Below are 25,027 nucleotides of genomic sequence, written 5' to 3' on the forward strand. Positions count from 1 at the left end.
CTGCCCAGTGCCACGTAGGAGCCCAGTAGTAATGTATATTCTGTATAGATTCATGGCAGAAAGACAAACATGCTTCATCATAATTATTCTCTGTTGATCTTCATCAGCCATGCTAGGGCACGGTGAACAGGGGGTCAAAGTATCAGAATCACTTTATTTGTCCTATGCCTTATATATATGGCATTTTGGTGTACAGTAACAATATGTTATGATACTGGGTGAACACTAGGGTCCATATGCCATTTGCTAGGTGATTATTTTTTTTATCCATAGCAAATTTCGGTAAAGTGAATGAACATGTTCTTTTTGCATAAGTGGCCCCCCAGTGGTTATGGAACCCCTAACTCTGGCTGTGTTAGTGCCATGATCTAGTCTTTGAGCTACACAGGGAAAGGAACCATAGAGCAAGGCAGTGTTAGAGCTATGTCATTTAACTGGAGGTACACTGAAAATTTAACCCACTTTTTAATAATGTTGGTGCTGTGCTTTACCCATTAAGCCAGTGGTTCTCGACCTGTGGGTCCCCAGATGATTAACTTAATGTGCAATGTTATCTCACTCAACAGTAAACAAACCAACATAAAGTTCTACACATATCTAAAGTGACAATTTAAAGACTTTTTAATTCCTCTAAAATGAGAAATTAAACATCGGCCAAATTGTCAAAAAGTAGAGGCAGAAATTGTGAAAATAGCCGATCTACATGCTCACGACGCCTCGCAACGCGAGGCGTCGTGAGCATGTATAGATCTGCTATTTTCACAATAGAACCAACCGTCTTATACAAAATGTAATGCCTCAACTCTTAGTGCTCGTCAGGGTTAGGGTAAAATATAGCTAAAATATGATTATTTTGGTGGTCACGGCCTGAAGAGGTTGAGAACCACTGCATTAAGCAACAAAGGGATGTGTTAGTGTTCTTTAAAACAAATCCACGTCACAGACTAACAAAGAAACCCGATGTGAGCTCAGTGTCAGTCACATCTTATCAGGGGTGTCCTTGCCCCTCCCCTGCTCTTGTTGCATCTCTATGGTGACCCACAGCTCTTACACACTTGAGCCACTAATAGACAGCGTTTGTTCAGGCGGTGCTACTGGCACCATCCTGCTGCTACTTATCTAGAACTAACAAGTGTGGTCTGTAGATATCTAACAATGACCTCCATAACATCCCCATGGCGACGGGCATGCAAAGGCTCAGCTGGAGCCGGATGTCCACTCACTAAGCCAGGGGTCTTCAACAGGGGGTCCGGGACCCCTAGGGGGTCCTCAGAGTTACTACAGGGGGTCTTCCAAATCTTTGTGTGATAGAAACATTTTTTTTCTCCTTTTTTATATTAACCACTTGAAACCTAGCGTCCATATTCGGAGAACTTTAACCAAAAATAGCAGATCTACAAGCTCACAACGCCTCACGCTGCGAGGCGTTGTGAGCTTGTAAATCGGCTATTTTCGGCAAAGAGCTTTGGTGTAGAGGGGGAAAAGAGCAGACTAAGTACAGAGTGAAAGGTCAAGTTTATTAAGTATTGACGGTTCAAGAATCCAAAATACACTTATGATGGTGCTGTCCATTGTGCTGTCAAAAGATGAAACTATATGGAATCTATATTAAAAGATTGTGGGGGTCCTTGTTCATCGCTCTCTCAACTAAGGGGTCCTTGGACTGAACATGTTGAAGACCCCTGAAACAGGACTGTGGAAATAAAATGGCTGTCTCTGGAAAAAAGAAAAAACTGTAACGCAAAAAAAAAAAAAACTCAAACCCTCTCTAGCAGTGGCTCTGACTCCCACACAACACCTTACCTGCATAGTAGGCTATAAGTGGTTGTTCTATTACTTGAATATAGTGCTATGAACTCTGTTTACAAAATACTGTCATCTTTTTGGGAGACATGGTGCTGTCTGTCTCATGAGGCTGCTTGGTATGTTCATCCATCCACCTGCTGTATCAATTTAACTTGACATTTAAATCATATACACATGGAATCTGCTGTTGCTTTTTTATACTGTATATGCCTTAATTCATATGTTTGGCAATCATGATTAAAGGATGTTTATATAAAGCCTTTTGTCTGTTGGCTGTTGATTGAGAACATAGCCAGCCCTTTGTGTTAATTTGTCAATGAATAGGTGCCGGATCCCAGGCTGCGCTCGCGCGGACTGTGTGCGTAAACTGTTTCACGCGCGACAATTTACATTTATAAAAATATATATTTGGATTGTTAACAAAATTCTATGACACCATGTATGTGTGTAGGATATAGCTTGTCTATTGTGTTTCACTGTCACCTATGAAGCACCACATCAGAAAAATTACAAGAGATTGAACAAAAACATGAAAATATAAGGTAAAGAAAAATGCTGCAGCCAAAAAGGTCTCTACTTGGAAGGATGAAAACATAAATGACCACACAGCACTATTTTGATTGACAGGGAAGGTCCCGGATCCAATCAAATAGGTGCCGGATCCAATCAAAGAGGTGGGGGAACATGTTCCCCCTTGTTCCCCCACAAATTAAGCACTGGTGCTATTCCTTATATAGGCCTATATATGCAAGCTATCTTGACAGGGTAAGCTGGTCTTATTAATAATAATATGGTACACATAGTGAAAAGAAGAATTGAAAACTCCATTTGATTTTAGTTGTGCCCCAGTATCCAGTAGGCATATGGCTGGAAAATCACTGATTATTTTTTTATGAAATTGTTCATAGATAGATAGATACCTATTATCCCTAGGGGGGAATTCAGTGGCAGGCTGCTGCGGTTACTACTTGCTTACAGTGAGAGATCCCCATCATCATCATCATCCCCTGGCTGGTATTTTAACCCCGTACCAGCAGGTGGTGCTGAAACCTGTCTTTCTCCTTCACAGCATGACAGCACTTCCCGTTTTAAAAAGAAGTGGGTGGCGCCAAAGCATGACAACAAAGCGGGTGTGTGCAACGGACAGAGAAACTGTACACACAACAACTGGTCATTATGATCTCTAGAGCTGAATTAGAGACGCAGATATAACATCAACACAAACGCAGACACAATTTACAACTTGAGCAAGGTTTAAAGATTACCTGCAGCCTTGTGCACAAATGTCAACATGGCTTCGAAGACAGACCAACTTCTTATCGTTGTGTCCATTCTTGGGGGTAAGTGAGTGGTTTAAAGAGATTTGTTGTGCTGTTGGCAACTTGGCAATCATCATGATTGCAAAGTGATTTAAATCTTGTAACCATAAGCCATGTGGAATTACATTTGCACTCAGTGTTAGGTTAGTTAGTCAGTTGTAATGCTTATTAGCAAAATCTCAAGTAGAGATTTCCCTGAGTGACGTTAGGACCTTTTATTTTAGCTACTAGCTGCATTAGCTTGGTTAGTTTTAGTGCATAGACGTGTAAAGAGAGTTACAGTAACGTTCTCAAACTTTTTAATTTAAAGTCCGACCAAACTGTCAAATATTAAAGGAGGACTTCACCGCTTTTCAACTACTCAGTCTGGGTCTCATAGAAGAGCTGTGGGCAGGTCAAATCCATCCACCAGTGACATCAATATTTTTTTTGCAGGCTATTTTTTCTTTTCAAAAATATTGTTTAAAAAGAAATCTGTCAAACGATGATGTCACTGGTGGATGGAATTGACCCGCCCACAGCTCTCCTATGAGACCTAGACTGAGTAGATTTTTTTTTGTTGCTATTTTATCATGAACATTAGTGAGGACCTATTATGTGAAGACAGGTTGAAAAGTGCCATTGGTGATGTCCTCCTTTAAGTAAGCAAGAGGCGAACATTGTAAAAATAGCCAATCTACATCCTCACAAATCGGCTATTTTCACAATATTTTTATCTGTGGAACCGAGTCGCATTAAATGTAATACCTACAATTCCAAGTGCTTGTCAGGGTGGGGGTCCCCCCAGTTAAAATTCTTTTTATTTTGGGGGCCTAAAAAGGGTTGAGAACCCCTGGCCTGTACTAGAGCCATGGAATGTAAATGTGTCCCCACAGGTCGCAACTTCCCAAAGAGCCAGCGCCACAGCCTGGTGGTCCAGGCTAAGTTTGACGGGGAGCAGCTGTCCACAGATCCAGTAGAACACAGAGAGCAGCCTCAGTTCTGCACTGAGCTGGCCTGGGAACTGGACCGCAGGACCCTGCACCAGCACAGGTCAGCTCCTCTTCTGTCCCCTTTTTTACCACTTGAACCCCAGCATCCATATTCTGGGAAACATCAGTCAAAAAAATGTTGGCGAAGAGGTTTGGTGTTGACAGAAAAACCCGGTCCAAGTACAGAGCCAACTCGGGTCCATTTCAGTAAGTCTAGAGCAGGGGTCTTCAACAGGGGGACCCATAGGGGGTCGTCAGAGTTACTTCAGGGGGTCCTCCAAATCTTTGAATAATAGAAATGCTTCTTTTATTATATTAACCACTTGAACCCTAGTAGTGTCCATATTCTGAGAACTTAAGCCAAAAATAGCTGATCTACAAGCTCACTTTCGTCAGTGAAAGGTTCAAGTGACAGTTCAAGTGGTTAAATATCTGAAAACACAAATTGACATGAATTCAAAATACACTGATAATTGTGCTGAAACTATGGAATCTATGAAAAGGTTGTGGGGGTCCCTGGTTCATCTCTCTATCAACTAAGGGGTCCTTGGCCTGAAAACATCGAAGACCCCTGGTCTAGAGGGAAGTGTTTAAGATATAACCAAGATGGCCATCATGCAGAATAAAAATGTACCAGAGGGCACAGAATGTCTTTTTCTAAATATTAGCTCCATATTGAGGTTTGTTTACATCTGACAAGAAATACTGGTCGGTTCTGAGGTTAGCCACTAGGTCCATTCATTGTATAAAAAAAGGTTAATTCAACATTGTCCCCTAAACACTGCTTTAATATTTCTTGTCATAAATAATTTATAAATTATGATTTTGCTCCTAGTGTACTGTTGCACTTGTCATTCCTTCAACATGGCCGTTCTGTCCTCTCAGGCTTCAGAGAACCCCTATCAAACTGCAGTGTTTTGCTGTTGACTCCATCAGCCAGGTGAAGGAGGCCATTGGATATATTGTTCTCGATCTGCGGTCTGTTCAGGAAATCAAACAGGTCAGTAGATGTACGACAAGATAGTGTCGGTTTATAAACCTTTTGCTGTACTGCACCGTTAAAACAAAAAAGTGAGCTGAACCTGAAGGCAAAACGCTCAATCTACCTGTCAATCTTCGTTCCTACTTTCACCTATCATGAAATAGAAGCGTCCGAAATTTGATTTCTACCTCCACAACCCGACTCACTCAGGCGAAGATGGATGGATTTAGAAAGATTTCTAGCCAATATAAAAAGCAAGGTGCAACAGGCTTCCACTTTCACTTGGAGAGATATTTAAAAATGTCAGTCACGCACACATTACATCGGAGTTTTTTGTAATAGATTGTTATTGTTATTTATAGTACTTAGTTAGCACACAAGTGAGTCAAACAAAAAATTAAGCATAAACATCTGTATTGATTGATTGATTGAAGACTTTATTAGAAGTTTGCATAGGAAAAGGTACAGTTTCATGACGGTACAGTTCACTGGTACAAGGTCTATTAAAAGGAGATCCATGAAAAGACTAAGCTTATTTCCACAGGAAACCATTAAAGTATCTCATATAACATTGAATGACAGACGAATAGAACACAGTACTATGCAGTAGATATGTAAGGAAGATAAAATGAAAGAACAAAAAAAAGAAAACAGTGAGTCTAAACAAACAGAAAGTATATACAAAGAAGGTATTGGCTATATCTTTCCAAACTACTACATACAGTATCATATGACCAGCTAGTCATATATTGACTAGCTGGTCTACAGTCTTATTGTTGTTTTTTCCAATATACTGTATATTATGAGTGTGCACTGCTTTCAGACTATTTATATACAAATGTTAGCAGTGATCAAGAGCCCTTGGCAAATTAATGTGTGTCTCTGTCTGTCTGTTAGGATCCTAAGTGGTATCCTCTACTGAGCAGTAAATACACCAAACTGAAACCTGCCATCCTTCTCACGATGGTTCTGGAAAATGACAGCAAGCCAGCAGAACCCTCTCCTGATAGGTTCAAAGCCAAGAAAGCCCCGCCCCGACAAGGTCAGTTGGTTCAGTTTCTTCAACTGGTTACTAAATGTAAAAGTGGATAATTATGTGTTAGTTAAGTTAAGCTGTTAACCTTTTACGTATGTCATTTATTCTTCGATTGATTAATTCATAGTTTACTTGTTTAACTCACTGAGGTTAACAAGTTTCTTTGTGGCAAGAGATTATTATGTGACTATTTACCCTGATATTTGTTGTTGAATCTGTTAAGTCGCTCTGGATAAGAGAATAAAACACCTAAATTGTAATTTGAACGTACATTTGATAGGTCATAAACAATGGGCAAAATCTGGATAAGGAAAATGACAGATAGTGCTCTTCAGATTTGGGGGAAGTTGTCAATGGCACATCTTAGACATTTACACCGTCAAACACAGTTTGATAACTTTTATTGATCGATTACTTACTTAATGATAAATAGTTTCACCCCTATTTGTAAATGCATTAATGTGAAGCAGGTTGTTAATATAAAATGATTACATTCAGTTAGTAGCCCAACATCTTTCCTTAATGTTAGTCTCCTTTTAAGGGACTTAAAAGTGAGTGTCATTTTTTGCCTCTGTGTCTTTGTGGTCCACCACTAGCACCACTATGCTCTTCCCTCTGTCTTCCACCACCACTACTGCCACGGTGGTGGTAGTGGTGAAAGCAGGCGGAACAGCATGGCATTGTGTTCCCCTGCCTTCCACCATACTAGCACCATGCTGTCCCTCCTACCCTCAACCCTCACTACTTTTTTTTTTTTTTTTTTTTTAAATCAACCTTTCTGTCTCCTCCAGGTTCTCCGGCATTGACTGAGCTTCCAGAGAAGTTGGAGGCAGTTCTGATCCAGGATCAGGGCTATCATCAGATCGGACCTCCAGAGTACTGCGCTGACATGTTTGTTCTGTCTGTCACTGTGGCTTTCGCTACTAAACTGGAACAGGTAGGTACAAAACACAAGCTTCAGCTAACTGCACACCCCCATTTTTCACCGTTGTATTCTCCCCCCCCCCCCCCCCGTGTAAGCGCCTTTGGGTGCGTAGAAAAGCGATATATAAATTAGATATTATTAAGCCCCTGTCCCTTTTCTTCTTCTACGACACAAGTCTGCTTACTGTGCTTAGTCTAGGTAATGCCAAAGCTGAAATGAAACTATATATATATATATATATATATATATATATATATATATATATATACATATACATATATATATACTGTGTGTGTATATATATATATATATATATATATATATATATATATATATATAATATTGTCAACATGTAACTGCATGCAAACTAACATTTGTTTATTGGTTTATTGCATTCATTGTGTCTGTCTGTGTGTCTGTCTGCCTGTGTGTGTGTCCTTCCCACTCCCCAGTTGATTCCCAGCACGATGAAACTGTCAGAAGACTCAGATTTCTTCTTTTACTACCGTCTACTGGAAAATGACATCACCAGTGAGCCCTTCCGCAACCTCCTGAACCCCAGCTTTGAACCAGAGCGCGCCTCTGTGCGCATCCGCAGCAGCAAGCAGATCATCCACACCTTCCTAGCACAGCAACCTAGTTTACAGGTAGGGATTGTGTGTGTGTGTTTGTCTATCTGTGTGTCTGTCTGTCTGTGTTTGTTATTAATTAAAATTTATGTGACATTACAAAATGTGGTTATGGTATAGTGCAGCACAACATAAAAAATACATTCAGTCCAAGACATTCCAAACAGAAAAAAGCTTGTGAGCTTGTGAGACATTTGATAGAGAGTGAAAAAAAAGACTATCAAGTACCTTTTACCAATTATAGAGGGTTTAAGTGGTATTAAGGTGAATTGATCCCAGTGCATGACGGAGGATGATTTCACGATAAATTAAATCTCCACGATAACGATTATCGCAAGTGTTTTTTATCACAATAAACGATAATATCGCTTATCGTCCCATCCCGACTTTACATTAGCACATGTTGTCTCCACAGATCCACCTGTGTTGTGGGAACCACTCGCTAGGCAGCACAGAGGTCCCTCTCTCAGCTCTGATCACTAGAACGGCAGACCTGGACAGCCAGCCGACCACCGTGGAGGGAGCCTTCGTCCTCAAACCTCCTAACAGAGCCAGGCAGAAACTACCAGCTCTGCCTGCTGACCTGCAGCCCACTGTAGGAGTTGCAGTTACACTGAGGAGGGAGGAGGTATCTACACATTTCAATCATTTATTTATGTCCACTCAACATAAGAGATACAGTACAAGGACACAAATATTACAAGGTCCTGTAAATAATGTACAGTCAGCAAATCCTGTACAAATATCTAATAACCACACACCATTCAAGGGTACAAGTAACAACGCTTTCACCATATTTGGCGACTACCGGTAGTAGAAGAGATTGCACAGAACTTTGCAAGCCGCTTAGCTGCTTTTTTTTTGGCATCCCAAGTTGTTGGAAGCCTCTTACAACCAACCTATGTACATGTCCAAGACTGCCAAAGATGAACACAAATAGATAGCCTAGCTCTGTGATGGTTCGTAGGAGCGGCTGGTATTTAATGACTTTGGTCATAAAGGCTTCCTCTAAGCTAGAATCAAAGGTACAGACTTCAAGAATGGAAACTGATTTGTCTCCTTCATTGACAACAAGAACACACACACACACACACTCTCCCACATAACCATTCACACGTTCATCAGTGTGTTTGCGGATTTGGTCAATGACAGATGTTTCTCGTTCTCTAGTTTTTAGCAAATGAAGAGGGAGCAGCAGGTGGACCACAGTTACCCTCCTCCCGCCCTTCATCCCATCCACCCTCTGTCCCTCCTCCCAATCCTGCCATCTCCCTCCCCCCTCCTGAGGAGAGACCTCACACGCCCTCCATGGTCCAACGGGCATCCTCTGCACAGCCTCTGGACTCCCCATCCTCACCACCCCCCGCTGCCTCTGCTCCGGCCCCCCACCCCCCTGCCTCTCACACAGAGAGCGAGGTGGAGAGCCTCCGCGAGGAGCTCCATGGTGGCCAGAGTCAAGCTGGACAAGCAGGTAAAGGCTCGTACTTCTCACTTCAGCCAGTGACAAAAGGTTTTCCCATGAAATAATGGTCGCTCAGGTTGTTTGATCCTAGGTGTGGGGGCGATATGGTGATAAATATCGTAACTTTTCAGAGATATCGTATATATTGTGAAACAATGAGGGAGCCTTATACAAAATCAAATTAAATCAATTAAAATTCATTAAAATCTTCATTTTGGTCTAAATCAGTAGTGCTCAAACTTTACAATGTCAAGGCCTCCCCTTAATTCTGACAGTATACAAATGAAACCAAATGGACCCGTTAGGGTTCATTTGGTTTCATTTGTATGCTGTCAGAGTTACATACTTGTAAGGGTCAATTTAGACCTCCCAAAAGGATCCTTTTCTTTTAGTTTTTGTTACCTTGTAGGTTGTTGTACAAAATAACAATAAAAACCAACATGAAAAAGAATCGTGATAAGATCGTTTGTCGTGATACCGCTTGGAAATATATTTTGATATTGTATTTCTTTTCCATATCATCCACCCCTATTTGATCCCATGCTAGGGCTTTCCTCCTATTGGCTAATCTTGCTGATGTGCTGACACAGATAATGAAGGGACTGTGTGCCCTGAGACATTAAAAGCCTCTACAGACTAAGAGATTTCGCCTACAATAACATATTATAATTTTTTCATCGGATCGTATGAGCACACACACTACACCATCCTCAGTCTTGACGATTATTGGGTCGTGTGTCCCGCTGTGCGAGAGACGCGCGACAGAACCGCACACACAACAAGACCTCTTCCCCGACACCCCTGTGGTGAAATCTGGTGCGAGACGTGACGAGACAAAAAAATAAATAAATAAATCACGCCTCCCTCAAAGCAGCAGCAGAAACCAGTGACATTAAAAGTCAGATCATGAGACAAACTGTATGTGTTCCTAGGTGTAGCCTACATGACAATTTTGAAACCGAATATCCGACTATCCAAAAATTAATTGTTATTTTCTTTCTTCCAAAACTGAGCACATTTTGACCCATTAGGGCAAACCTCATTTGAAAGAATATCAAGAGTAGGCTATATGAAAGCATTTTAATAACGTTTATACTGTTGGAATCTGCTTCAAAATAATTAATTAGGCCTACATCACCAGCGAAAGACTAAAACTTTTTTTTAAAGTAGCTTAAATAGGCTACCAATTAACTCCCAGCGCAGCCAGCTGGACTGACTGGACTCGCGACCTGCACAGCACAGCTCTCTATGTTAGGTTAAACCATAATATATGGCATTCGCAGCCAATTTATAAGACTACTTTCTCCATGTTCTCTTCTCTTCTCACCTCAAAATGGATTAATATTCTTCAGATGACCGAATCACATTGAAGCAGCAGGCACGCCAGCCGCCAGGCAGTATAGCCTGCTCGAGCAGAGGTAGGCTAACGAGTGATTCCCATCCAGTCGTCTTTATTGGATTTGATTTATCCATCACGATGACATTTGCCATCAAAGCACTCACACACACTTTGCACATAGAAACTTAGAGTAGATGCTGATCAATGTGCTGCCTCATGTTGGGGATAAGCAGCAGAAAAAAAAGACAGAGCCTGCTGGTGCGCTGAATGTATGGGGTCATCGTGACCACACAGTCAGGCTCCGCAAATCACCCATGGTAATTCTTAATTTGCTTATTTTACTTGTTAAATGCAACATTTTATTATAAAGACATGACATTAATATGGGTGCAAAATGCAAATGTTTAATAAAGATCATATCTCAATAAAAATATATAATTAGAATAACCAAATTTTATTTACAAGCCAAATAGTGGGATCAGCCCCGTTTATTAGTCGGATATCCAAATAACCGCACACATCCCTAGTTCTAATGGATGTTTAGAATGTTTAGAATTATTAATAGGCTAACTAGTGATGGGAGTGAGTGGGAGCCAGGACGGAGGAAGAGAGAGAGAGATGAGAGAGGGAAGGAGGGACTTCATAGATTTTGCTGCAGCAATATCGTCACTCGTTTCCACACTACAGGAACACTGCTAGTTCTCTCCCCCGCTGTGTGCTGATTTTCAAGCAAGTTTGATATTTTCTCCTGTCGGGTGGGTTGTAAAAAAGGTCGTAAAAAAGCGAATTAACATATCGGCCGGCGCTTCCACACGACACAAGAAAAACTGTGCCTTGTGAGCGATCTTGGGCTGTTTCTCGTCACAGTCATAAATTCCTCAAATGCCACAACATTGCGTACAAATTCTGTTTGTCTGGGGGGGCCCTAAGGCACTGGTTAGATATAGCCATGTGGAATTGAACAAATTCACAGTCTACATGCCACTGCATGAGACCCCACAAGAGCTTTGTGTTTCTTTTTCCGGTATAGCTAGTGGGGCGTAGCCGCGTAGCTAATTGATTTGTTGGTAAGGACCAGTATGCACTACGCATTAAATATGAGAAGTAAGAACCAATCAAAATATACTTGGTTAATGAGCGAATGATTCACAATGAAATGAGAGCCTTTCCAGACATGGCTTCCACACTGTACCATGCAGTCTGTATTAGCCAGGATAATTATAGACTAATGATGTTTGATGCTTGATGGGATTTAAGGCTTTCTTGGAGCTGTTATGTCTGGGTAACATTTGCTGTGGTAGAATATTTAGTGTCATTGTTATTTGTGGCCAACTTGGCCAAGTCATTCTTTTATCACGTATTACAAATTTTAATAAATGTTCTATATTTGGTTCAGTTATTCATTTTTTTCTAGTTAAAATGTAACATTTTAAGAAGATGCTGAATTGCAACAGCAGTATGAATATTGCTATTGGTTGACTTGTGAATGTATTCTTTCACGCAGTTCTTATCAAATGAAACATTTTCTCTGTCTTCTGAGACACATTTCCCCATAACAACATGAAAAATATATTGCTTGCTTTTGCTATATCCATGTTGGTCCAATCACTCATACGGTTGGTGTCATGCATTGTTTTGACCGTGTCATGCATTGGTTTGACTGTGGATCCCTCCTACCTCTGCAGCAGCAGAGGTTGCAGCAGCAGCAGAGGGTGGAGTGTCGTCTGTCAGTGTGTCCGCTCCTAAAGTGTCCATCCCTGCCTCTGCTCATCACTACTGCTTCTCCCTGGACCTCCGCAGCCTGGGCCGCCTGACTCTCACGCACCCTGTCAACGCTATGCTGAGGTACCACTGCACCTGCTCTCTGGATCTGTCCCACCTGAATACATTAACATACAGTACTGTGCAAAAGGTTTGGCCCAACATTTGTCTAGATTCATATTTCTTTCAAGCGATTTACTTATGCACGAAAACATAACGACTGCAAAACAGAAAAATGGAAGCGAGTCAAAATGTTATATTCATGGCTCCAACAGAAGGCAGTTTTTTTGCCAACCGGCTGGAGACTACTGCACTGATGAGTGTCGGCTGGCAGCGGTGAAGCATGGTGGATGTTCTGTGCATGTCTAGGGCTGCATTTGAGTTGGAGATTTGGTCAGAAGTGCTCTCCTCAATGCTGAGTACAGACTATTATTATCAACCGTGCAATACCATCAGGGAGGTGTCTGATCCTTCCCAAATCTATTCTGCAGCATGTAATCGACACCAAACATACAGCCAGTCATATCTTCAGTGAACAAGCAGCAAGCAACCGATGGCATTTGAATAAGACTAAATCTACAGAACAATTGTGGCATTTTCTCAAAGATGTTAAAGAACTATTCACAAAATGGGGCAGACATAACGTTTTCTAGACTGATGACCCCTTCTGCACCATGCCGTAAACACAGTGGGCTAAATGCTGTACAGTCATGTTTGTGAAAAAGGTATATTCTTCTCAAATCTTCCAGCTTCACGAATCTCGGTCATTCTGGTATTGATCTATGGGTTCCAGTTGAAATGCTTCCTTATTCTGTATTTAGGAGCACTGTGCTGTTTTCCCAGGTACTCCTACCAGTTCTTTGGTAGTGCAGCTCCTATAATGACCAACCCTCCCGTGGAGGTCCAGAGAAACATGGAGGTGTTTCTGCCTCAGTCCTACTGTGCCTTTGATTTTGCTGCCCTGCCGCAACAACTACAGGATACCTTCCTCAGGTTAGGACCACACAACACACACATTACACAGCATACATACACACACGCACATGCATACTGCTACGGAACACTATTAGATGACCCTTTTTATGGACTCTTGTTTCTCTCGCTCACTTATTCTTTCTTTTTTCTTTACTGGATAGTCTTAATTAAACACACATTTCACTAATGAACCTGAATTCAGTCCACTGTGGCGCAATTAGGGTTGGGTATCGTCGGCGATACTTTTAATGGTATCGATTCACTGACGTCGATACTATCGAGTATCGGTTCACGTAAAAACAAACGATACCTTGTTTCGATACTTTTGAATGCACCCCTTGCCGGTCGCATCTGTAACAATTGGGCTACTGAGAGTTTAATGACTGCTTTAGTAGGCTACACTCGTTACTGTGAAAATAGCCGAGAATAGCCTATAATGTTTATTATTATGATAATGATCCAACGTCTATAAAATAGCCCATAGAAAAAGGCAAATAATAATTATAATAATAATAATAAATAAAAAGTATCGAAAATGGTATCGAAAAAGGTATCGTATCGATTCCCAGGTATCTAAAAAGGTATCGTATGCTGAATGATATCCATCCCTAGGCGCAATGCTAAAGTACCTCCCCACCACTGTGGAATCTAGGGGTTTGAATCCAATTCTGTGCATCCGGCTTTGTCGACCATCTATTATACAAACACAACTGGCCCCTGTTTAGGGGCGTGAAACTGTGCGGGAAGGATGATATATCACTGCACATAAGCCTACAGGCTGAGGCGGCATCTGTCAGCCGGGAGTGTTGGGTGGGAGGAGGTACTGTGTCCTCCCTGTGGGGGCTCCTCGCTGGCAGGTGAGCCAGTTGGACACAACAGCAGTGCCAACACACACAGTGTGTGGGGAGGATTCAATTAAATGTTCCCATTAATAATAGATTGCATATGTGCACATCTGTGTGCTCCAGGGTTCCTGTGCTGGTGGAGGTGTGGCACAGAGACACCAGTAGCAGAGACCAGTTGATGGGGACAGCCAGCATCCAGCTGTCTGCCCTCCTCAGCGCTGACAAGACCAGGTTCCTAGGAGCTACTGGGGAACAGCACTGGAGACAGACTCACACAGACAGAATACCGGTCCTAAAACCACACAGGCATGAATTACACCTAAGAATGACTTAAACCAATCATATCTATCACCTACTAACTTATTACCTGACAATAAATAGTATGTTTGTGTTGCAAAGCACTCTGAAGAGTGCAGCATAAAAATGCAGTGCTCTTCTTTAATTGTCTATTGTTCAATCTGGTTGTTAATAATGTGTGTTCTACATGTGTCTGTCCACACAGTCCCAGTGAGAAGGTAGCAGAGCTTTTTTATGTCACCACTCTAGAGGACCTGGGATTGGTCACAGCCAAGGACATCAGTGTCTCTGATACACCACAGGTCAGACCACCAATGAAATAGAATATATACTGTATTTGTTCAGAAGCATAATATCAATTTTGATGTTGACAAGTAGTAGTTGAATTCCTTTGTCAATGTTTCGTAAAAGTTCTGGTTTAAACTACTAACCTATTACTGGAATGTCGTTCACTTGCTCATGTGTTTTAATGATCCCGTACTCATGCCAGATCTTGTTTTTCAAACTGTATATCCTTTTCAAACTAACAAATGATATACAGTAGCATCACATGACTCAGCCATAACCATAGGCTTCAGGTTCACAGCAGAGCACACCGGAAAAACCTCCAGACATTGTATGAGAAGATTCAGAGTAATCTGTCTTACTTGATGTCTTCCCAATACAATAGGACATCCATCCACCTCGACAACAGAAGCAGCCCCAACATCCAGCATATAAACCTGCTGCTGCCCCCAGCTCTGCCCCACAGGACCCTACTCCAGCCAGAGAAACTATGGAGTACCGCACCGCACTGGAACTGGAGCTGTGGAAGGAAGAGCAGGAGGACTTGTTTGATGACCAGGTTATTATTACACGTTATTATGTTTTATATTTTATATAGTCTGATGTGGCATTGGCATTGGTTCATACTGATGGTGTGTGTTAATGGTGGAAGCAGCGGATGTTTTTATGCATGTGTACTAGTCTCTGTTGCTGTAAAGTATTGTATTTAACCTTGTTAAATTAATATAGTGTATGTACCTATCTGGCCTCTCTGAGATGAATAGGCTATGTTTTGTGCCTTGCTAAAGATCACTTTGCCACACCCATTGCCACAATAACTTATAACTGAGAAAGTAATAGTTTCCTTTCATTTGTGTTTGTTCTGTAGCTGAAGAAAAAAGAGTTGAGCCATATGCAGGCGTTGGCAGAGGAGTGGAGGAAGAGAGACGGTGAGAGAGAAGCTTTGGTCAGGAAGAAGGTACGTACACAAATGCACACATGTATACAAACGATGGCTTTTGAGATTTTCATACGCACACACACATTCTAAAAAGATCTGTTGACCCTCTTCCATCTCCCTTTCTACCAGTTTCTTACTGTCTTTCTCAAACTGTTCTTGTATTCACATTCTCTCTTTTAATCTCTCTCTCTGTCTCTCTATAGGAGGTAGAGTATAACCTTCTGGAGGAGCAGCTGCAGAAGACTCTGAGTGATCTGGAGAGGAGAGAGAAACAACTGGCAAATGCTGAGATAGAGGTTTGTATGCAGTCTGTGCACATACTGTGTGTCCATACTTTTTTATTGTGTGTATTTTGTTTGTGTTCACAAACAAGTTTGAACGATTCCAAGTTGATTGCTTATCAATTACATGATCTCAAAAGTAAAAAGAAAAATCAGCCAACACATGACAAGTAAAACCTGTTCATCAGTATCGTATTTACTGCAAATTAACATACAGGAATTTGAAGTGGTGACAAACATTGCTGGCATTTACAGTAAATGCATGATATGAGAGGTTCCAACGCTAAAAGATATGGAAAACATTATTTTGTTTCAGCATGTCTAAGACCAGATCAGTGTGTATGAGCATTATGGTATATCAACCTCAAACATAACCTTGTTCATTTGGATTTAACGTTGAATTGAAGCAAAACCATGTGCTCATGTCATGTCCACTCCACACCAGGGATAGGACGATATGAACATTTCATATCACTATTATTGAGACAAAAGAAATTGTGATTTACGATATTATCGCGATGATCAAAATCCATTATCCTGGGGTGGAACATTTGCCAAAACATAGCAGAAAACATTGTAGATCGGCTATTTTTTGACAAAGACATTTGATAGAGTGAAAAAAGACTGTATCAAGTACGTATATTATAAGTGTACCTTTTACCAATTATAGAGGGTTTAAGTGGTACCGGATATGCAACTCGGCAAATAAAAGGTGAATTGATCCCAGCGCATGACGGAGGACAATATCACGATAAATTAAATCTCCATGATACGATTATCTTATTATTATTATTTTTACGATAATATCGCGTATTGTCCCATCCCTACCCACACAGACCCAGAGGCTGCAGAAGGAGCTTCGTGCCGAGCACGAGCTGACCCAGAGAGAGCTGCAGGAGAGCAGCAGGAGGCTGCGACTGGACTCTGACCACCGGGTGGTGCTGGAGAGAGACAAAGTCAGACTGATGGAGGAGGAGAGAGCTAGACTGCTGCAACAAGTAGGGAGAGACAGACTTGCAGCCCTGTGTGCATGTGTGTGTACTTTGCGTGGTGAATGTATCCGAATTTACTTCAATTGAATTCTTTGTATTCTCTTCTCTTCTCTTTGTATTCTATTCTGTTCTATTCTGTCCTATTCTCTAGATAGCGGATGGTGAGTCGAGGTATAAACAGCTGGAGAAGGATTCTCACCTGTTAAGAGAACAGCAAAACATCCGACCCGAGTTACGGCTACAGTCTGAAATTAACCTTCTGAAACTGGAGAAGGTAAATAACTAGTATTATAAACTACTATTATTGTTCTTGCCTCTTCTTGCCTCAATCAACGAGCCTCAGCCGTCCCACTCGGACATTAGTGATGTAACTCTTTTCCCCCATAATAACAAAGCCTATCCATGAAATGGTTACACAGCATGGGGAAGGACATAGCCAACTGGCATACGATGCGTGTATTTCTCCCCGATGATCGGGGACACAGAGTGATTTTGATCATTTCAATAAATAAGCATAAACAAACTTATTCACACGAACAATGTTGATGTAACAAAGATATTTTAGTTTATATACACAGATATATAAAAATACATTTTCATGTATAGTCACTTCCTACTAGTTTAGTGCAAGGAAGTTGATGCAGGCTGTGGGTGAGAATGTACAGTAAAGCAATACATTAATTTGATTGGCTTATTGCGCATTCCCAAAATGACATCAAAATATTAGCAAATACATTTTAATTCATTCTTTGCCAGCGCCCTCTAGCGGCCAAGGAATGCCAGGGTATCTCTCATAGGCGAGCGCTTTAGCTTCCAGGACCTCACCTTCCAGGACCTCACGTGCTCACGTTCATGCACGTCATGGAAATGTCCCGGATGATAATGCTAACAGAATGGCTATTCCCATTTTGTCATCTAAAAGATCATTTTTGGGCGATTTCGCCGTAAATAAACCTCGCGCCGCTTCCCTAAAGACACAATCCAGAGATATAAGCCTTCAAAGATGTGGTCTTTCATTGGATTAGGCGGAGATTGGCGATTTCGTTCGCAAATTACGGCCGGCCGGGAGGTTGCTAGCTTTCAGCTAGTAGCTAGAAAAATCAGGCCAGGCTTCAGAAGGCCTCTTATCATTTTATTCATTTAATTAAAAAAAGCCGGACTACTTCGGGATCGGCACACTCGTGTACTCATCGGAAGCGGCGCCGAACATCGGGTGAACATTGGGGAGCTCAAAAATGTATTTTAAACCATTTTTAATGGAATATATCGTCGGACAGAGTAGAATGGCTAGCTGGCTAGCGGCTAGCGAGCCAGGACCACCCACGACTCTACAAGCAGCTCGGGGTAAGTGAATTAATAAAAAAAAAATTGTATTGGATTGAAATAAAGCCGAACTAGTTCGGGATCGGCACAGAATGAGTTAAAATAAAACGTTTATTTTTTTATAACAAAATAAATCTTCCTTTTTTTGAATGTCAGTGGCGCTTTAAGTAAGAGTCAGTTGTAAAAGTATCCACAGAGTTTCATGTGTCTTTTATTGATGTGTATGTTGTTGTTTTTTAAGGCGGAGCTGGAGAGGAAGCTGGAGGCCACCACCAAATCCAAGCTGTACTACAAGCAGCAGTGGGGGCGCGCCTTAAAAGAACTGGCCAGGTTCAAACAGGTAATGCCTGATCAAAATACAATGATCAGTACTGGACTGGTTTGTGATATGCACTACTCCTGATCCTTCACCTTGTGTAAAGCCTTATTAGTCAATAACAGACAAATATCACTGGTTTAGTAATCTAGGAAGCACAAAGCTTTAGAAAGGGGGGTTTCTCTTCCTAAAGTGTCAAGGTAGGGACAACAGTGTTCATCAATATTGTCCCAGACAATTCGCCCTCCTGGCCCCCAAACTGTGGAATAAACTCCCTGTCGCACTTAGAACAACTAAGCAACTAAAAAAGACTCTCTCCCTAGCTGCCGCCTTCAGACTCCACCTAAGCCCACTGTAGCTTACCCTCAATGACCATACGTCTTTTAATATTTTATACAATCATCTCCAACTGTGTAATGGGGGACTTGCATAAGAATACAGAATACATTCACCAAGTTTTTATTCATTTAAGATTAAGGTTTTAGGGTGTTCTTTTCAAACATTTTCAGCTGTGCTTATTTTATTTATTTTCTTTTGGAGCTTAACCACTTTAAGTCCCTATTTTGGGCCTGTAATTACAGGTGAAACATTTAGACAAAGTATTTAGGGCTTAAATTGTAAAATTCCAGGGAGCAGTATGTTTGTCATACTTTGTATACATTAGTTTGAGAGAATCAGCTAAAGCTAAATGGTTAAAATCAATACTGTATGTTTGTGTGTATTCAGAGGGAGCAGGAGAATGCAATGGCACGTCTGAAGAAACAACAGGAGGAGATTGAGGCCATGAGGCTGCGTTACCTTGCAACCGAGGAGAAGGAGACAGTCCGGACAGAGAGACAGGAACTGGACGACATCAGGAATGAACTCAACAGGTGATGATGATGATTTTGATGATTGCAATCCTAATTTTGATGAACTTATCTACGCTAAACAAGCAGTAGTTCTCAAACTGTTTCAAGGACCCACAAATTAATATATATTTGGCTGCAGACCCCCATATGAAAATATTGGTCCCACCCTAATTTGCTGTTGCCACTGCTAGGGACTCCCAGTCCTATAGAGGATTTGTGTTGATAAGCTCACAACTCATTTTGCTGGGGACACCTTAGAACCCCTTAGAACCCTAGTCTGAACCCTCTAGGTTGCCGAATTCACATTTCATTTTCATTCAGCTGAAATCAAATCAAAAGTGAATTCTGCGATCGGGATACCCCCCCTGGACCCCACTTTGAGAACCCACGTGCTAAAGCATGACTTTTTTGTGTTGTGTTTTATGAAAGATCCTTGCTGCCTTCCTCTCTTCCTTTTCCCTTTCTCCCCATCTCTGTTTTATTTCTCTCTACCTCTTTTCATGGTGAAACCAAACTATATTTGAAATTTAAATGGACGTTTTTTCCCCCCTGCCCTCCAGGTTGAAACATCAGGAGGTTAGATTCGGACCCTCGTCCTCCTCTGGGCCCGCCCCTGGCCGCTCCCAAAGCCCGGCCCTTAACGAGAGCGCTGACGACCACCTGAGTCGCTTGCTGGAGGAGAGAGACACGTTACTGCGGACGGGAGTTTACACACATGAAGATCGCATCATTACCGAACTGAACAGACAGATACAACAGGCCATGGCTGAACGAGGGACTCACTGACCGGGAGAGACACACTTTAGTGACTTTCTAATTCTATTCGGTGTGTTTGGGTTGCAGTGAAAGATCAATTCAACAGAGCCTATTTTATGAATCGCCAATGCTTCTGCACACTTTGGACAGGTTGTATGTCCAAAAAACATCAGAAGCTGCAGATGACTGATCTGACTGGTTTTCTCTTTTTGAACTTCATAAAACACAGTGGACCAACACCAGCAATGCAATGCTGGTTTTGCCTGCACACGCACGCACGCAAAAGGAATTTGAGTGTTTTACAGCTGTTTTTGTTCGTTCTGAATGTGTTTGTGCATTTTTGATAACCCCAAGCCAATGTTCTTTATCCTAAAAATGAATGTCTTGAGGTACAGGCCTGAAATACAATGTGTCTCTATCACCAACCTCTTTTTAGCAATATAGTTCAATGTATAAAATATCTAACTTATTGTACATTATCTTGTATAGTAGAAAGATTTACAGCATTTTGAGTCCAGTTACTTGTTTGTAGAGTTGACTGAAAGGTTTTTAACACAAGGTGGTGCTATAACCTCAGAAACGGTCGAATCCACCTGTCCACTAAAACCTGTCTGCCAAATGAATTCATTATTTTTATGACCAACATTTATACTGCTGAAGAATTTACATTGAATTCTTTATGCTTCTTCAATAAATTATTTTGTGATACTTTAGATATATATTTTTTTGTCTTATCCTCTATTGTAAAGTTGGCCGATGGCCTAGGCTCCAAAAACAGTCCAAGCTGTACTTTCAGAGTTTTTATTTCTCCACACTTCTCCAATGCATTTTTTTTAAACCAAAATCCAAAAATAGCAAACATACTGGCCCAGAAAAAAAATAAAAAATAAAAAAATAATATATATATATATATATATATATATATATATATATATATATATATATATATATATATATATATATATATATATATATATAGACTATAGTCTAGTAGCCAGCCCATAGAGCCCCATTGTAGACCCGGACATTTTGAGTACCCTAAAGTTTTATGTTAGAAATGTTGAGTATGGGTCCCCAGCATGTAAAAACCACCGGATGCTAACTTGTATATGTTGGGCAATTTTCATAATCAGCCGCTAGAGTTGGTGTCCCATTAACTTTACATTACAGGAAAAATAAGCAAAAGATGAATCTGCTTTAAGAAGCATATGAGGGGTCTAACTAGGGGTATTTCATGATTCTGAATCCATTGCAAGCATCCGTTTTGCACGAAAAACATTCCTTGGCGAAAGATCGGCCTTGGTTTAGTGATGAAAAGTGCAGAGTCATCACTTTTCACATGTTTCTGGGGTCCGTTTTAGCCCAAGGAATGTTTTTCATGCAAAACGGATGCTTGCAATGGATTCAGAATCATGAAATACCCCTAGTTAGACCCCTCATATGCTACTTGAAGCAGATTAATTTTTGCTTATTTTTCCTGTAATGTAAAGTTGATGGGACACCAACTCTAGCGGCTGATTATGAAAATCGCCCAACATATACAAGTTAGCATCCGGTGGTTTTTACATGCTGGGGACCCATACTCAACATTTCTAACATAAAACATTGGGGTACTCAAAATGTCTGGGTTCACATTCTGGCTACTAGACTACTATATGCAAGCAGCGATAAAGTGGCCAAAACGCCTCAAATTATGAACACAGCCTGCGATGTGCGTGACATTTTGCACACATTCCCACTAGGTCAATGGACAGATGCCATCCTTCTCACATTGGCCTGTTATAGCGCCAACAGCGGGTCAACTTTTGCATAACACATTTTTGGAACAAAATGCCTCAAATCATACAGTTAAGTTCATGTAATAACACTGCTTGTCTGCATTGTAGTTTGATTACCATTTTACTTCAGTAACGTCAAAGAAAGCACTGCACATTTTGTACTATTATAGCCATTGTTTTTTGGCTTGAAGCGAGCCCAGAATTGTTCCGAAGGAACAATATTTTCTAGTCTTCAATATTTATTGATAGTCAAGTTCTTCAACTCCTACATACTTGCACCTAGAAACACCATTCAAAGTTCAATGTGTTCAGCTTACTGTGGAGACGTGTGCTTGTACTTTTCTTTGAGAAATGTTTTGTAGTGTTTTAGAAATTTAACTTAAAAAGAATAACGTTTTAGGATCCCGGGCTATGGGATTTACAGTATATCCTAGAAACCACAGAGTAGATGAATCACTTGAATCACATGAATACTTTGGCTAATTGTAAGAAGCTGATCTACAATGTGACGTTGCAACATGTTGTGAGCTTGTAGATCTGCTGTTTTTAAAAAGCTTGTCAATATTAGGACCATCTGAGTACTATTACTTTGAGGGGGTCCATCCATTGCTGGTTTGCAAAGTGTGGTTCAGGGAACCCCGGGGGTATTTACAGTGAATGTGAGGGGGCGGGGCATCTGGAACTGTAAATACAGTCCAGGACAGCATGAGAGAGAGAGAGAGAGAGAAGCAGAAAGAGACCAGTGTTGCCATGTCTACCTATTATAAGCCACTCTGGGCTTTTTTCAGTAAAGTTGCTTGTAAATATATAGGCCTATATTGCACAGGTCATCGCCCTATAGACATAGCAAGACCTAGAAAATGAGCGAATAATATGACCAAAAACACATGTTTTTGGTCCTGAATGACCATAACAACACATTAAGAGTCAGAATGACCTTAACAGGTTTGTAACTCTGGAGGGACAGCGATTCTGGAACTCTGAGAGTGTACAAATGGAACCAAATGGACCCCTGAGACTAGTGATTATTGATTGATTGAAGACTTTATTAGAGGTTTGCATAGGAAAAAGTACAGGACAGTATAGTTCACTGATACAAGGTCAACTAAAAGGATTTAAACCACTAGAAAGCTCAATTGCTTGTTTAAATTGGGGTCTTTTTGTACTCAATTCATATAAAAAGTGTACAAATGGATCCTTAAGCCTCTATCATAGTCCAAGGTGAAGAGCTATCACCTCACCGTGGTGTGGTTTTCTAGCTATCACCTAAAGATGTATAGCAAAGGCTAGGTGATAGCTAGAAAATTACACCGCGGTGAGGTGATAGCTCTTTACCTTGGACTATGATGGAGGCTATAGGGTCCATATTATGTTCCATTTGTATACTCTCAGAGTCAGAGTTACGGGGGTCCTTGCAAATAAAACATTTGAGAACCACTGGTGGACTCCTAGGCTAAATATGCCACATAGTGTCAGTTATAGTAAATCAGTGTCATACATATTCTGAATGAAACCAGGAGACTGACCTGTGTTTCTGTTCAAAGATGTCCACAAAAAGCGTAAAATAGGCTAATGATAAAATAATCATTTTGGCCATTGTCAGACTGACACTTTGTTTACATCTCAGCCACACCAACTCAAAACGGCCAAAGACGGATTCTGTTCGGCGGTTCCCGACATTCGGTCGTGTTGGAAGTCACCATTATTACAGAAATATATACTGCATGCTATGCTGAACGTAATCCACTTAGTGTCATCTTTTCAAAATGCATATTTACCGTACAGTTTGTGTTTGTATGCTTATTTCGCAATACCTATTGCGCAATCCTCTGTAGAGTGAGTTTGTCATCATGGTCACAAGAGTATCGGGTTTCAAGAGGGAAGGGGGGGGTTAGAGAGAGAGAGAGAGGAGAGAGAGAAGAGAGAGAGAGAGAAAGAGAGAGAGAGAGAGAGAGAGAGAGAGAGGTACAGTAAGATACAGTAGATTACAGTACAGTAAGATACAGTACAGCAAGGTACAGCATAGTACAGTACAATACGGTACAGCAAGGTACAGTAGAGTACAGCAAAGTACAGTACAATACGGTACAGCAAGGTACAGTAGAGTACAGCAAAGTACAGTACAATACGGTACAGTCAGGTACAGTAGAGTAAGATACAGTAGATTACAGTACAGTAAGATACAGTACAGCAAGGTACAGCATAGTACAGTACAATACGGTACAGCAAGGTACAGTAGAGTACAGCAAAGTACAGTACAATACGGTACAGCAAGGTACAGTAGAGTACAGCAAAGTACAGTACAATACGGTACAGTCAGGTACAGTAGAGTAAAGCAAAGTACAGTAAGGTAAGGTAAAGTAGAGTACAGTACAATACGGTACAGTAAGATACAGTAGATTACAGTACAGTAAGATACAGTACAGCAAGGTACAGCATAGTACAGTACAATACGGTACAGCAAGGTACAGTAGAGTACAGCAAAGTACAGTACAATACGGTACAGCAAGGTACAGTAGAGTACAGCAAAGTACAGTACAATACGGTACAGTCAGGTACAGTAGAGTAAAGCAAAGTACAGTAAGGTAAAGTAGAGTACAGTGCAATACGGTACAGTACAGTACAGTACAGTACAGTACAGTACAGTACAGTACAGCAAAGTACAGTACAGTACAATACGGTACAGTCAGGTACAGTAGAGTAAAGCAAAGTACAGTAAGGTAAAGTAGAGTACAGTGCAATACGGTACAGTACAGTACAGTACAGTACAGTACAGCAAAGTACAGTACAGTACAATACGGTACAGTCAGGTACAGTAGTGTACAGCAAAGTACAGTAAGGTAAAGTAGAGTACAGTAGAGTACAGCAAAGTACAGTAAGGTAAAGTAGAGTACAGTAGAGTACAGCAAAGTACAGTAAGGTAAAGTAGAGCACAGTAGAGTACAGGACAGTAAGGTAAAGTAGAGTACAGTAGAGTACATTAAAGTACAGTACAGTAAGGTAAAGTAGAGTACAGTAGAGTACATTAAAGTACAGTAAGGTAAAGTAAGGTACAGTAGAGTACATTAAAGTACAGGACAGTAAGGTAAAGTAGAGTACAGCAGAGTACATTAAAGTACATTAATGTACAAAGTACAATACAGTAAGGTACAGTAGAG

General features: G+C 41.0%; 1 protein-coding gene across 1 annotated transcript; it reads left to right on the forward strand.

Annotated features, from left to right (window-relative positions):
• The first annotated feature begins 2,982 nt into the window (after positions 1-2,982).
• On the forward strand, positions 2,983-20,703 carry cep120 (centrosomal protein 120). The gene is made up of 21 exons (XM_080738568.1): positions 2,983-3,146; positions 4,001-4,157; positions 4,982-5,096; positions 5,976-6,120; positions 6,906-7,051; positions 7,492-7,686; positions 8,084-8,296; positions 8,839-9,139; positions 10,483-10,548; positions 12,155-12,314; positions 13,074-13,223; positions 14,174-14,356; positions 14,553-14,649; positions 15,018-15,191; positions 15,501-15,590; positions 15,776-15,868; positions 16,690-16,851; positions 16,997-17,119; positions 18,410-18,508; positions 19,211-19,356; positions 19,896-20,703. Exons 1-21 carry the CDS (start codon positions 3,098-3,100, stop codon positions 20,119-20,121), a joined length of 3,090 nt encoding a protein of 1,029 aa, XP_080594694.1. The 5' UTR covers positions 2,983-3,097; the 3' UTR covers positions 20,122-20,703.
• The last annotated feature ends 4,324 nt before the right edge of the window (positions 20,704-25,027 follow it).

The sequence above is a fragment of the Nannobrachium achirus genome (assembly GCF_963921795.1).
Source record: "Nannobrachium achirus genome assembly, chromosome: 12".
Classification (NCBI taxonomy): domain Eukaryota; kingdom Metazoa; phylum Chordata; class Actinopteri; order Myctophiformes; family Myctophidae; genus Nannobrachium; species Nannobrachium achirus.

What these genes read in the sequence shown, in the direction of transcription:
- cep120 (XM_080738568.1), top strand. Translation starts at nt 3,098, where the DNA reads ATGGCTTCGAAGACAGACCAACTTCTTATCGTTGTGTCCATTCTTGGG. An exon ending in TCGCTACTAAACTGGAACAG is followed by an intron (nt 7,052 to 7,491) that starts GTAGGTACAAAA and finishes CCCACTCCCCAG; the next exon opens with TTGATTCCCAGCACGATGAA. An exon ending in GTGTCTCTGATACACCACAG is followed by an intron (nt 14,650 to 15,017) that starts GTCAGACCACCA and finishes CCAATACAATAG; the next exon opens with GACATCCATCCACCTCGACA.